Here is a 14842-nt window from a genome sequence, read left to right on the forward strand (position 1 = left end):
AACTGTCCTCCTCTTTGCAAATATTAAAAGATTGAATCTCATAATTGCCTTAGTTTATAAAGAAAAAAAATATACGTAATAAAATAAAAACAAACATTCATTTTGATTTTGCATTTGCAATTGATTTAAGATAAAACTAATTTTTTTTATTATTATTATATAATAACATTTTCATTTATATTATAGATTTCCACATAATCACATTTTTTAAATAACTTGAATTTTTCTTAATTTTTTTTTTTTTTTGTTTTGTTTTGCAAATGAAAGCATTCATCCATCACAGCAGACTGAAACAAGTGTTCATGTATGTATTTTGTATGTATATATAAATAAGATAATTATTAATTAATAAAAAAATAAACACGAAAAAACAATTACACAATATGTTACAGTTATAATATGTATGTATATAAAACTAAATAGAGAAAAAAAACGTAAGATTTTTTTATTTTAAATAAATAGTTTCCTAAGAAAATAGAGAAATTCCAAAACATAATATATATTTAACAAACATTTTCGATCAGCTTCGATTTCGGCGAAACCAAAAAGCAATATATTGGGGACTGTCGCTCAAAGCAATCCTATCCCTGGTTTGGCATAATCAAAGATGATTAAAATGTGTGTGGTGTAAATAAAACAATTCTAATAGTAAAAATCATAAAAGATAAAATAATAGTGGAAAGATTGGTGTGTTTGTTTTAATTTATTTAACAAGAATTGAGAATTGAGGGATGTAAGTAACAAAACAAAAAATCCCCTGTTTTATTATCATTTTATGATATTTAATTTAGTTATATTTCCTCTTTGCAAAGGAACGTATGGATTCAACATATTATTTCAAAATCGCATTTCAATGTCTATCAAGTGTGGGGTGAGAGCTAAACTGCATTTTAGATAAGGGATTACAAATCTGGTGAACACAATTTTTCCAATGAAATATTAAAATAAAAATTTTGAATCCTAAATAAAAATTAAATTTCAAATGAAAAATATATATATTTTTATATACTTATTACGATCTCATCATTATCATCAGCATTAAGCCTTGAACCTTATGTTTGACCGTCCATGACATTTGCAGCAAATCCCATTTCTAAAATGCACTTTCACCATGATTGTGTGTATATGTGTGTGTTTGTGTGTATTTGTGTTTAAATTGCAGTAACTATGTCTGTTTATTGTTTTTTTGTTTGCTTTCGTTCGTTTTCTCTCAAATGTGTACTGCTGGCCTTGAAAGGATAGCGAGCAATAACACATATTTGATACAAGGTGGGTAAGTGAAATTTGGTTTGCTATTTTTATTTCTTTTATAGTATGTATGTATGTGGTGTTTGTATTCCTATTTGTTATAAGTGGGAGGGGGGTGTTTGTCGGTCTAAAAATGGTCTGATTCCTAAAGGTAATTTATCTATAGCCAATCAGCTTTATTTCTTTTTGTTAGTGTTTTTAACTCATCGTTTCGCCTCGTTTTAAGATTTGAACATTAGGTTTTTTTGTTTGTTTGTTTCTTTTTGTTTTTCTTTGTTTAATTACAGGTTGCATTTTACGATGTATTCCTAAATTCACGCACGACACATATCTATCGAAGTGTTAAGCTTAACAGTAGTACATCATGTTATTTAACATCTTTATCATCATTATTATTTAGATTCATATTTTTTTTTCTTCATATAATATGTGGTAAAATTAAAAAGATAATTGTCAACAGAGTGGTTAAAATCATTTATCGGTTTTCTGTTTCTATATAATTATTATTAAAAATAGTCAATTGTTAATAATTATTAACAAATGAAGCTGTTACTGTTTCATGGATTCATCTGTAGTTATAACACAAGATTTCATTATTATTTATTTTTTGGTTAACTTGTGTATGTGTGTGTCGTTTTGCATTGAATGTTGGTGTGTGTGTGTGTGGTTGTGTATAGAGTGTCTAATGTAATAGATTATAACAGTAATAATGACATTGTCAATTGTTTCCCACTACTACATCTGATTACGTTTCAATCCTTTTCCTTTATTTTTTGTTTTGTTTCTTCTTTGCTCTAAATTGTCACTAATCCGGTCTTCCAATTATTTGTTTTTATGCATTTTGTTATTTTGCTGTGTTTAATTTAATGCGCCACCATTGCACATTTATTTGGCTTGTGGCTGCTGCTGTTGTTGCTGTTGTATGGTGTTATTATCGGCAGTGATTGACGATGGCGATTCGGACGATTTTTTCATTTTTTCACAATAATCATTGAATATATCACGAAAACGTGTCCAGCACTTTTCGGGTACAGTTATAGCTGTACGGAAATTTGATTTCACCTGAAATATTTAGAAATAAAATGTCATTAAAGTGTTAGTATAGTTCGTATTTTTTTATATCGGTACCAAAAACCATTATTCATATAACCTCTTAGTTGAATAAGATAGTAAGTGGGTAATTCGATGCAACACATGACTAAAGCTAAAGCTCTACCTAAATATCTTTTATTCCACAATTCGGCATCTGCGATCAATTACTTAATTAATGGAAACCCCTTTTTTAATGCGAGGAATATGAAAAATATATAATATTCACCACGAAATAACAGGGATCCTCCTCATAACACCTGTCGAACAGCTACATGAGGAGGCAATAGGCCGGTCTGGGGTAAACTATGCAACTATACAGTGGAAAAATATATAAAATGCTGTCAATGCAATACCTGCATGAATGCTATAAACAGAGCCATATAAATCACCATCTGGTGGATAGGGAACCTCCTACGTCTAGATCAACAGACCTATCAACCAGTGCTGTATTGTATTCACCCAGACGAGGTAACCAAAGTCATGGAGGTATATAGAATGACTACCGTACTCGGACACCTTTCCCCTTCCTATTGAGAGCTGTCCGCTTGTACCTCCTCCTTGCTCTACCCTCCTTCGAGTTGGAGTCATGGTGGTTGCTTGGGTTATTGGTGGGTGAAGTACCTTCCAATCACCTCGCACAATGACTTCCTGCACCCCAGCGTTGACCGCATCAGTACATGCCCATAGATCTACTTCTTGGGTCAACCTCACCTGGGCGCCGGTGCGGGAGTTCTCCGTAGCTTTTTGAATTGATTCATCTTTCTGAGTTGAGGGTATGACAGTGACGTCGAGCTCCTCATCTGAGAGAGGTGAATAATTACCGAAGCCAGATGGAACGCCCTCTTGGCTAAGCCTCAGAATCCTGTTTTTTTTCAAGAAGGCCGGACAGCTGTCCGCTCTGTCTCCCTATGTTCTCACATACAACGTCTCGGTACGTTAATAGGGTCGAGTCCCCACCCGCATTTGAAATCAAGTCCTTGGCTTTATCCTGGGTCGATGCCTCCGACGAGGCAGTTGAAATTGTGTCTGCGTTTGGTTTTTTTATTTTTGTGTTTTTCTTATTTTTTTAAATACGGTTCCATTTAGTTACCCCAATTAATGTATACTAAACTAAATTCTCTTATTCTCTGAGTAGATTTTAACGATTGTCTATGAACTCGAATACAAAACATTCATATTAACATTATTTTAAAAATACTTACCTCACTTATACGCATGTAAACGCCTCTGTTATTCTGACCAATATCAAAGTAGAAATTCTTATTATCTACTTTCATGTGACGTTCTTCAGGCAGATCTCCCTTAAATCTGGAAATATAGGTGGCATTTAATAAAATATCTTTAAAATTAAATTTCAAATGCAGACATACCCGCCATCATTGGTACCAAATTCTTCCAAAAGATCGGTGAGAGCATCGCGAAATTCGATCATACCCTGGGCTGGTATAGCAATTTGAGAACGGGGACCACCCCGTGTAATTGTTTGAGAAACCTATGGGAAAACATTAAATGCATTAAGGATAAAGTACTAAATCATATGCACAGCATTTGGAAATAAAAAACAAGCAGCTTAGGACCGTGTCCGTGTATTGTGATGTACAGACCTCCGATTCTTAAGTATGCCCCAGCCGCACTGCAGAAGAGAGATGAGCGGACATACAAGAATAGATCTAATGTCCAAAAATACATTTGGTAAATTTAAATCAGTTAATTCAAAGTACACATTCTAAAGACTGTCTACATTTTAAAGAATTATATGAATTCGTTTTTTATATTATGTTTCTCTTGTTTTTTTTTTAGGTAACCTTTAGTTTACAATTTATATTTTCTTTTTGGCATCACATTTTTTACTTTTTTCTGTTTCATTTGCCTTTTTTCCTTGTCTATCTTGTAACCTTCTCACATTAACTGTTCTCCCACTTACCCTTAGAAAACGTCCTCTGGCGTTCTCTTTTAAATCCAAATAATAACGTCTATTATCCTTGGTCATCATTTCCGATTTAAGTTTACCATCTTCGGGTAAATTATCGGGATTCGGTGGTCCTACAAATATTTTTGCATTTCAATTAAAATTAACATAACACAAAATGATAGCAGTAACCCTTACCCAAAGAAGCATAATAGTCGCTAAATGTCGATAGGTGATCACGAAATTCGGCGGCTGTAGATAAAGCTAAATAGACTTGACTACGTCTACCGTCAGCTCCAATCTGTAACAAAAAATTTAATGAAAACATCTCTTAAATTATTTTCTATTTCCTCTCACCTCAGCCACTTTAATGAAACGTCCACGACGATTTTGTTTAACGTCTAAATAGAAACGTTTCGATTGTATTTGCAACATTTTAGTAGCCAACTCCTGTTCGGTTTGACCCTGAGGAGTTTTTACCGACGGATCAAAATCACATCTTCCAGCTCCCTCCATGCTGCTACCTGCGGCATTGTATTCTAATTAATATAAAATCATTACCTTTGCTTTACAATTTTGTTGTATTAAAATATACAACTACACATACTTGGTCCCCCAAGATCACCATCGCCGCTTCCAATATCTGACATGTTGTTAGTTTTTTGTTTTCGCCTTCCTTTAAAATAAAACACCCAGTATTTCCGTTACCGTTACGATTGTCTCCTTAGTCAGATAATGGATACCGTTCAGCAGCAGAGAGAGTTTCACAATCCTTGGTATTTCAGCAGTAAATATTGATCGACATTAAAGCATATGCTAAAACCTTCTTCTTCGATTTTTGTATGTTCTGTGTTTCCGGTTAGTTAGTGAGTGTCGCACACGCGCGTTCTAACACAAATGTATCTCCACTGTCGCACTTTACACCACACTAAACACTTAACCACCTGAAATTAGCAAAAGGACAAAGGGAAATATTATTTTGAAACATCAAAAAAAAATGTTTGATGTTTGTGGTAATTGGAGATTTGAGGGTATTTCATTAGGAGTAACTCCCCACCCGGAGAGAACCAGTTTTTATATAGTAATGGCTTATGTAGTGGAAGGAGGCAGAAAAGGGGAACGGGAACGATCTCATGAGTTTAATTGCTCAAGTGCACTTGTCAGCATAAAATGAATGTTGATTCCGACTCGAATGCTTTATACTTTTCCTTCCATTGGTATCAGAATATTCTTAGGTAGCGTCGTAAAATGACACGGCAAAACTTTAATCATTTCTGTTTCTTTCTGATCTTTACATAGTTTGTAATTGTCCATACCATCATTTCGCCATTTGAAGGGAATGACCCAGATGTTGTAGTAATTTGTAATTGTGCTCCCAACAAGCTTAATGTCAGTTTTCGTTAGATAGAATGGACAAGATGTAGTTTGGTGGTCATCAGCGTATCATTTGGTTATATGAACGAATAGAGCAATAAACTTGAAATTTGGTATAAGAATCAAGGTTAGAATGAAAGTGTGATATATGGAGGTGTTTTTGGAAATATGTACTAAGAGTGCGAACTGTACAAAATGGTACTAACTTTGGAACAACTTGATTTAGGGTGAACGAATATCTGGTGAACAATATTTGGTACAATTTGGTATAATCTGAAATTTGGAATTGGCGGTAGCTGTTCATGTGTAGCCTGGATTTTTGGAGGAAATTTCGAAATGTGTACTATAATTGTACGAAAAGTATAAAATGATACTAAAATGGGTGAAGGAATGGAGCTGAAATCCAGAAATATGATATGGGTGTCACTGTTGAGATATGGAGATTGTTTTGGGAATGCGTATTTCATTTCATTTAATTTATTTATTTATATGTTGCAATGAAAAAGCCATTAGGCCAATAAGTATCACAACTATCAAAACTACAAAAGTGTACTCCAAAATAAAAAAAAAACATCTTAAAAATATTACATAGTGTATCTTAAAGTAACCTAAGAAATCATATGTAAAATATGGACAAAAAGGCTCCCCAGCCAATGAAAATAAATTTAAGTCTATTGCTGGTAATAAAAAAAAACAATATTTAATCAAACGATACAGTATCGTCAATATCATTAACAAACAAATTGTTAACCTCCATTTGCCTCTACAAAGTTTTCAAACATGCGGCGAAAAACACCGCGGGAAAACGAGAATTGTCGTAGCTCAGCTGGAAGCTGATTCCAGATTCGTGCGGAACGAACTATGAAAGATCTTTCATATAGAGACGTAGAAAAATGAGGGAAAATTATTTGCGTATTCCTAGTAGACCGAGAGAACACTAGCCGATCTCGCTGAAAACCAGGAAGATTTAAACAGATACATTTATATAGAAATGAAACCACGCGTTGTTTAACAAAAGTAGAGAATGACACTCCTAAAAAGAGGACTGCATGCGCAGAAATGTGGTCAAAACGACGCAAATTATAAACATATCTTACAATGATGTTAAAAAGTTTTTCTAATTTCATTAAATACTCATGTGTTGTACCAGAAATCACTTCAATACAGTAGGAAATTACCGAAAATAACATAGAATGAGCAAGATTTCTCTTTACAAATAAGGGCAAATAGAAATCAGTTGAGTGTAATTTTCGGAGCATATTTATAACTTTGGGGTACAGAGCATCAATATGCAAAGAAAAATCAAGCTTGGCATCAAGAACAACACCTAAACAATTTATGCGGTCAACAAAATCCACCGCTACACCATTAACCTGTATATTAATACCGCTATTCAGTCGGCAAGGTGAACCAAATGTCATTGCTTTTGTCTTAGAAACATTTACTACTAGATTATTATTTCTCAACCAACGTGAAATATTACCTAATGTTGTATTTATGGAATTCTCTAGTTGAAAGTCTGATTGACCTTTAAAAAATAAATGAATGTCGTCCGCATACATAAACGGATGACAGTCGCAATTAGTTAGAATGCTACTAATGTCATTGACATATAAAACAAAAAGAAGCGGACCTAAAATTGAACCTTGAGGTACCCCGCTGTAAATATTACGTAAGCTGGATGCCTCGCCATTATATGAAACATATTGAGAACGTCCGGATAAATATGAAGCAATTAATTTACAAGAATTACTGTCAAATGCATATAATGAGAACAGTAAGATAACAGTAAGTAAGATAATGAGAAATGTAAGAAAATTTCTAAAATGGGTATTGGGTTAAAGGAAATCCTGAAATTACGTACTGAGATCTCTTTTAAAATGTGTACTGAAATTTGATATGGATGTCACTGTTGGCGTCAGTGGTTGAGAGAGAGAACTGGTTTTGGATATGGATACTTTTGTACTAAATGCTACTAAACTTGGTAATGGTGGAAATTAAAGAGCTGAAATTCCTTCATTTGATACTTAGGTAGCTGTTGGTATCTAAGGTTGAGATATGGAGAATGTTTAGAAAATACGTACTACATTTGTTCGAAAAGTATTAAATGCTACAAAATTTATTTGAAGTAGATCATACCACCTATCAACATTTGCCTTTAAAGCAGCTATAATTTGGTTTCAAAGGGAACTAATAAATGGGAGGCATATCCAATTCTAAATCGATTTTCACTTAATTTAACGGAGATATTTTTATCTTTTATAACAAACAACATTGCTATAGGTTGCATGATATCACTTCGAGAAGGATTATATTAACAAAATATATATCGGAACCGAGTTCCACAAAATGGAAACGTACGTCCCAGAATTCACTCTATTTGGGCTAATATAAGACATTTTTTGCGAAATAAACCTGAAATCGGATTGAGGACATATATGGGAGCTATATCCAAATCTTAGCCGATCTCAATAAAATTTGGCAAAGGTATTTCCGAGCTCTATAAGATATCTGGTACCAAATATCAAGTCATATTACGAATGCGAAGGACTCAAGCACCAAATCGGATGAAACACATATGTGAAAGCTATAACTATAGTTGAGTCGATTTTCTCCAACTTTGATGTACTTGCTTCTATTATTCTTCTGAGGTGCATATTACGAATGTGAGGAACTTAAACACAAAATTGGATTAAACATATATAAGGGAGCTATAACTATATCTGAAGCGATTTTCTTCAACTTTGATGTACTAGTTTCTAGACTGGATCCGGTTGGATGTACCAAAATTCAGGTCATTTGGACTGATTTGGTGCACAACTATAAATATGGTGTAGGGTATAAAAACAGTATTTAACCTGAAATTCTGTCATTTTAAATCAAAATCTGAAGTTTTGATCAAAAAAAAAATTGTCAATCGCAGTCGAACAAGTAGGCGTTCGCTATCAATGAAAATTTTTTCAACAATAATTTTGTATTGGTAAATGCCAAATTGTAGCCCATTAAATTTAAAAAGTATTCTACGGCCTTTAAAATATCAATAGTTAGGTTTTATTGTGGTTTTGGGACAATTTCAACAGCAGGGTCTGCCATGAGCAACTTTGCGAGAATGTGCTCTAACTATTAAAGTTTAAAAATCTTTGCAAATCTGGAATACAATATGGGTGATAGATAAACCAAGTATAGGTCTATTACTTGCACAATTTCTTTGAGAACTTTTTATTTTCTCTTAGAATCGTGAAAACGGAAGTTCTTGCTTGCCATTTTTAGGATTCAGATTTAATTTGCGTTTAGCTGTCCTGTTGCTTTCAAAACTTTCTAAAATGCATTCATCAAAAAACAATGAAATTCAACCGAAAATAATACATAGCTCATATCATTTCTAATATCTGAGAAAATTGTTTGGAAAATTCCTAGAATACGAAGATATGACCGTAATGATTATATCCAAATGAATAACATACAACTTTAGGAATTATTAAAAATAAACTTTGTTTCCCAAAGAACATTGTGGTTTGGAATTCTAATTCTTCACTAAATATATAGCATATACAAATTTGCAGGTCATAAAATCAACTTGGAGAATCGATAATTTCACAAACCTACGAAATACCTTGCTTCCAAAACAAATATCTACTAACTTCACAAATTTTTAAATACTCTTTCCTGTACAATTTCATATTTTTAAAAAAAAATATTTTTTTCAATATGTATCACAGTACAAAATCGATCCAGGTTTAAGGATATAAATATATGTGTATGTCATTTTAGACACTGCAATTGATGTTCTTCAACACTGTTTTGCCAGTGCATTTAAGTTAAAAGCCCTTTACTTTTTCATAGAAGGAATATTTTTTTCACTTATTTTCACTTACACTTTTCCTTTTTTTTGTGCAAAATAAAATTACATCTTGTGACAGTAGTAAAACTGTTGAAGAATTTTTCCTTACATGACGTGTGACATTGAATTTGTACCGTGACCTGATTTTTGTTATTGTTTTTCCCTTCTTTATTCGTTTGTTCGTTCGTTTGTTCTGCTCGAATGTTTAAGGAAGTTAGTGGTCCTTTTGAATAAAACTTTTTTTCAACACTATGTTTATACACCGTTTCAAGACCCACTGATATATATTTGGTATTTGTTGGACACTGAAGATATGAACTTCTGGATCATATACTATATGTTGGAGGAAAAAATCAGCTTTATTGTCCTGTCTGTCGTCCAGTCATTCAGTCAGCAGCCAGCCAGTGCTTTCTATATACAAGTTATGTATGCGACTTGTTTGCTACTGGCCTGCCAGCCATATGTGGTGTGTAAATAGTTCTTGACAAGTCATAAGTGTCACTCTCACTCTTCGCTAAGGATTCTTTGGGTCGTTGGTCCTTACAACGATTATTATTGGCTTGATTTGTACGTTTTCGTTTTCACTTGGACTCACTCACACACACTTTTCTCCTGCTATGTAATAACTTGACAATTCCATTGATTGCATATGCACATTACACACGACGACGACGAACATACACCATCACCACCACCATATTATAATAGTTGAACCTTGAAGATGGCTTCAGCCAACAAATCACCGTCACTATTTCACTGCTGCTACTGTTGTTGGCTTTTCCAGTTATCGCCGTTCCTGGGAAATCAAATTGCGGCTAAGAACTCTCGTTGGAAAACTTTGCTACAAGCTGGAGATGACCACAGGAATTTGATTTTCTTCTTCGCCTAGAACCCTCAAATCTCCACTTACCTTCGCCACAAGCACAAATTTATATGTTATGCCAACAATTATTCTACATAAATTAAAAATTCTATAAATTGTTGTAATGAAAAAAATCAAGGAAAACTTAGGAAAAGCTAAGCGCACCTTACTTCACACAAATTAACACAAACTGCTGAGAAAATTGGTACTGAACACAAAGAAAATATCAGCAATGCAAAAACTAGTAGTGGCACAAATATTTGCAAATGACAACAATTCGCAAAACAAAACAAAATTAAATATGAATATGACAGTTGGGAAAAATAACGAGCAAACTGTTTTTCAAAGCCAGACATGGGAATAGTTGTAATTTGCTAAAGAATTGCAATTAAAAAAAAAATAAAGAAAAGAAGTTGAGATGAATGAGAGCAGTTAACAAAAAATAAAAACAAAATATTTTATAATTTAATTCCGTTAGGCGAGTAGCATATTCTTTGTAAAGCGAGCGTTCTTTTTTTACTTGAAAGATTGAATCATGCCACTTTATTGGTAAAAATAAAATGATAATTCTCTCTATTTTACGATCCACATTGTTCTCTGGATATATGTCACAATTTGTTATTATAGTGTATAGAAGCCAAGAACTTCAAACAATAACCAGTTTGGTTTTTTGCCATAGATCATGTTTTCTGCGTATATTTCGAAGAAGGAAAAGAGTAAGATGTAGGGTATATTAAATTAGTCATTCTCAAAAAGTTCTCGATGACTCCATATAGTACAGGGTGAGATAAAAAATTGCAACAAAGTCAAACGCCATAATTTTACATTTTTTTTATTTTTATTGAATGAAAGCAAAAAATATCGGAAATAGCATCAAATTAGAAGAAGTTTAGATTTGTTCGAATTGGGCGCCTTTGGAACGAATTATGGCCTTCAAACGGCCAATGAAACCGTCTCACGCTGCCCGAATGTTACTCTGCGGTATTTTGGCCCATTCCCGGCAAAGCGCTTACTTGAGGTGATCGACACTTCGGTATTTTTTAGTGTCAATCTTGCTTTCCAAAATACTCCAGACACAATAGTCCAACGTATTGGTATCCGAAGATTTTGGTGACCATTGTGCGCTGGAAATGAAGCGAGGAACCTTATTTTGTAACCATTCTTGGATGGCGCGTGCGGAGTCCTGTTGGAATGTCCAAGGTCTGCGGCCAATATGTTTGCGTGCCCAAGGCTTTAATACACCCTCCAGAATATTTTCGAGATAATATTCGGCATTTAATCTGATGTCAAGGTCGATTAATATGAGCGGAGAGCGACCATCGACTGTTATGGCGGCCCACACCATCACCATGGCACGCGCTTGAGTTCTGGTGGCCAACCGAAGGTGCACATTTTCAGCTGACCTCTTTTTTGCAAGTAAAGACGATCATTTTGTTTGTTTACAAACTTCTGGACAGCGAGTGTTTTCTCATCGGAGAAAACCAAATTCGGCAGTTCACCACTTTTGGCCAAGCGAAGTGGTGCAGTTCTTCCACTTTTTGGAAATTCAATGGCTTTTTCCGAGCTAATTTTTGAATATTTGCCGAATGGAATATTGCGATATGTTCGAGCCATATTTAGGCCACTGCGGGTTTCGATCAAGTCACTTCTTTCGAACCATTTTTGCTGATGTTGCTGTTTTCTTCCGTCCTCTTCCAATTCCTTGACGTCGGGCTACGCTACCAGTATCACGGTAACGAGCGATAGTACGAGACACAAAATATTTATTCGCATTTAAATGGTGGTGTCCTCTAACGATAGCCACTTCTGGTTTTCCAGCCAAATATAAAGAAGTCACACTATCATGCTTGAATTCCATCACAAATAATTTCTTTTTCTCGAAAATTCTCACCATAATGCTTTTGTATGCTTGTAAACAATATAATGAGCTGTCACTGGTATAATTTTAACAGCTGTCGGACGAGTGGCTTAAATATGACAGCAGTCTGAAGTAATAGACAAAATATAGGCTGCAGCCATAAATCATCTATAATCATTTGGTTAGTTGAACACAGGCTTGGCGGTTGAGCTTAAATGGCATGACCATGCAAAGGTCACATATTTTTATAACAATTTATAGAGTACCTGAGTTAATGTAAACAAACAATTCATGTTTTTGTTGTGACATTTCATATGCAATTGTATTTGATAAGCTCAGTTACAAAAATCCAGATAATGGAAAGCTCATTTAAAATGACTTTACCTTTTCCAATCTAAATGGTATCCAATAAGAAAATGGTAAAAATTTCAAAACGTTTCGATTTTTGTCAGTCCTGAAAAAACTCCGTTGATAATTTCATCACTTTAAGTCAAACATCCAGCATGGAATGGAGCCATGGAACTACAAACGAAAAATCTCTCCAATTCATCTGGCAACAAATGCAATAGTCGTCTCACTACTATTTATGCAACCCTGCTTATTTTACCTTTTGTTTATTCTCTCCATTTTCTCTTCATCAGCTGTTATTGCGTTCGTTGTTTTTTGCAGAATCAACATAAAAAACATTGGAATTTGCAATATTCGCATTTGAAATGTAACCACCACATTCATCGATTCTTCCAAAAGCAAAGTGCGTTTGAATAGATTTTTTGTCTACTTCGAACGTAGTCAAAAAATTACAGAATTAATTTAATTTAAGCTTTAAATTAAAGCTCGTTTGCAATGCAAACTTCAATACTGCGAACCAAGCCGCGTACAACTGTATTTTTAATTAGTCAGTTCAGGTGTTTGCCAAGTCCAACGACAGATAATGCCTGTAGTTTTTATACGCAAACACAACAACACCAACAGCAAATTAACAAAACAACATCACAGCAATTGAACGTCGTCGGCATGGAAATACCAATTCAAACACAAAAATTACTCAAGCTTTCAAGGACAGTAGTGCCTCGATTAACCGATAGCAAGCATAAGGGGCAATACGGCAGGATTGGTGTGGTGGGAGGTTCACTTGAATATACGGGAGCTCCATATTTTGCAGCAATTTCATCGCTGAAGGTAGGTGCTGATTTGGCTCATGTCTTTTGTCGCAAGGAGGCTGCCGTTGTCATTAAGTCATACAGTCCCGAGTTGATAGTACATCCGAATTTAGACGATGAAAATGCCATCGAAATAATAGCACCATGGTTGGAAAGGTTACATGTAATTGTAAGTAGTAGTAGCCTGTACTGATGTAGCATACAGTATAGACAAGCCTACATTATTGATGAAAACATCATGTTGAGGTTATGTTTTTTTCTTGCACTCTTTCTTTTCCCATTTTGTTTGTTTTCTATTTCCAAATTAAAACTTATTTAGATAATTGGACCCGGTTTGGGTCGGGATCCAGAAATACAAAAGACTGTCATCGAACTTATCAAAGTTTGTTTACAAATTGAAAAGCCTATGGTCATTGATGCCGATGGTCTGGCCATACTCAACGATCATTTGGATTTAATCGAGGGACAACGCAATATAATTCTAACACCAAATGCCATTGAATTTCGTCGCTTATTTGGTTCAGTTGCCTCCCCGGCCAGTGAAAGTGACAAATTTTGCAAAGAGCGTATGGCCTCACTGGGTGAGGGGGTTATTGTACTGGAAAAAGGTGCACGCGACCGCATTCACATACCAAACACCTCGGAGATTTATGTAATGCCCGCTGGTGGTTCCGGTCGACGTTGCGGTGGTCAGGGCGATTTGCTGTGTGGCGTCTTATCGGTGTTTTTCCATTGGTCCTTGGAAGCCAATCAGGCTAATCCCGGGTTTCTGGCCGCCTTTGCAGCCAGTTATTTTCTAAAGCATTGTAATGCCGCGGCATTTCAGAAGCATGGACGTGGCATGCTGGCTACCGATATGATTGGCGAAATACCGTCGGTATTTGCTCGTATTTTCGAATCAGCCGAGGGCCAGTGTTAGCACTGTTAAGAGTGAAGGTGATTGAACAATAATAAAATGAGAATAATGATATTTATTTTACCATAAGGTATGTAAAACGTATCCAGCTTTACAATGACACGAAGTGAGTAAGAATTTTGGAGGAGGTATTTGTCAGCAATAATCAATCTTATTTATTAACATACGTACGTACATACATATTTTTTGTAGGCTAGGTTTCCGAAAAACAACAAAAATAACAATAACTTCCTGTCGATAATACAACTTACACATATACCCAACCAAATATTATATACTTTAAATTATATACCAAATTAAAAACAAAATTATATTTATAAATATATTTAGTGACCATCAAAATATATATCTAATATTAAAATTTACCCGTTACTAATAATAATAATAACTAATACAATGTGTTAAAATATATATTTTCAAAATATTTTTAGAATCAACATACATATTCAAAACTTCGTTTAAAATGCCAAAATGAAACGTTTACTCCAAAAATAAATAAATGTCAACACCATAATTTTTTTCGAATTTAAAATAAAGTTGTTAATAAAACGTATTACAATGTGCCTATGTTTTATTTAAGCA

The 14842-nt window shown here is 34.3% G+C and overlaps 2 protein-coding genes across 6 annotated transcripts; one reads left to right on the plus strand and one right to left on the minus strand.

The window, feature by feature from the left end:
• Positions 1–1174: 1174 nt before the first annotated feature.
• LOC131800999 (transcriptional activator protein Pur-alpha-like) lies at positions 1175–10591 on the minus strand. 5 transcript variants are annotated; one of them, XM_059118919.1, is made up of 8 exons: positions 10492–10591; positions 4857–5193; positions 4607–4773; positions 4448–4550; positions 4265–4383; positions 3711–3832; positions 3543–3648; positions 1175–2310 (listed from the first exon to the last, which is right to left on the minus strand). In XM_059118919.1, exons 2-8 carry the CDS (start codon positions 4897–4899, stop codon positions 2134–2136), a joined length of 837 nt encoding a protein of 278 aa, XP_058974902.1. In that variant the 5' UTR covers positions 4900–5193; positions 10492–10591; the 3' UTR covers positions 1175–2133. The 5 variants fall into 5 exon arrangements, with proteins under 5 accessions (XP_058974902.1, XP_058974898.1, XP_058974900.1 ...); XM_059118915.1 differs by having other exon boundaries at positions 4607–4788; XM_059118917.1 differs by having other exon boundaries at positions 4607–4788; positions 10497–10574.
• Positions 10592–12820: 2229 nt separating this feature from the next.
• Positions 12821–14813, plus strand: LOC131801000 (ATP-dependent (S)-NAD(P)H-hydrate dehydratase-like). Its single transcript, XM_059118920.1, has 2 exons — positions 12821–13513; positions 13664–14813. The coding sequence occupies exons 1-2, from the start codon at positions 13028–13030 to the stop codon at positions 14261–14263; spliced, it is 1086 nt and encodes a 361-aa protein (XP_058974903.1). The 5' UTR covers positions 12821–13027; the 3' UTR covers positions 14264–14813.
• Positions 14814–14842: the final 29 nt, after the last annotated feature.

This window comes from Musca domestica, unplaced genomic scaffold (genome assembly GCF_030504385.1).
Source record: "Musca domestica strain aabys unplaced genomic scaffold, Musca_domestica.polishedcontigs.V.1.1 137, whole genome shotgun sequence".
Lineage (NCBI taxonomy): Eukaryota > Metazoa > Arthropoda > Insecta > Diptera > Muscidae > Musca > Musca domestica.

Excerpts from the sequence above, each read along its gene's own strand:
- LOC131801000 (XM_059118920.1), top strand. The coding sequence starts at position 13,028 with ATGCAAACTTCAATACTGCGAACCAAGCCGCGTACAACTGTATTTTTA. Across the intron at positions 13,514-13,663 it reads TGGAAAGGTTACATGTAATT|ATAATTGGACCCGGTTTGGG; the intron begins GTAAGTAGTAGT and ends AAACTTATTTAG.
- LOC131800999 (XM_059118915.1), bottom strand. The coding sequence starts at position 4,899 with ATGTCAGATATTGGAAGCGGCGATGGTGATCTTGGGGGACCAA. Across the intron at positions 4,551-4,606 it reads GTTTCATTAAAGTGGCTGAG|ATTGGAGCTGACGGTAGACG; the intron begins GTGAGAGGAAAT and ends TTTTTGTTACAG. Across the intron at positions 4,384-4,447 it reads CGACTATTATGCTTCTTTGG|GACCACCGAATCCCGATAAT; the intron begins GTAAGGGTTACT and ends AAATATTTGTAG.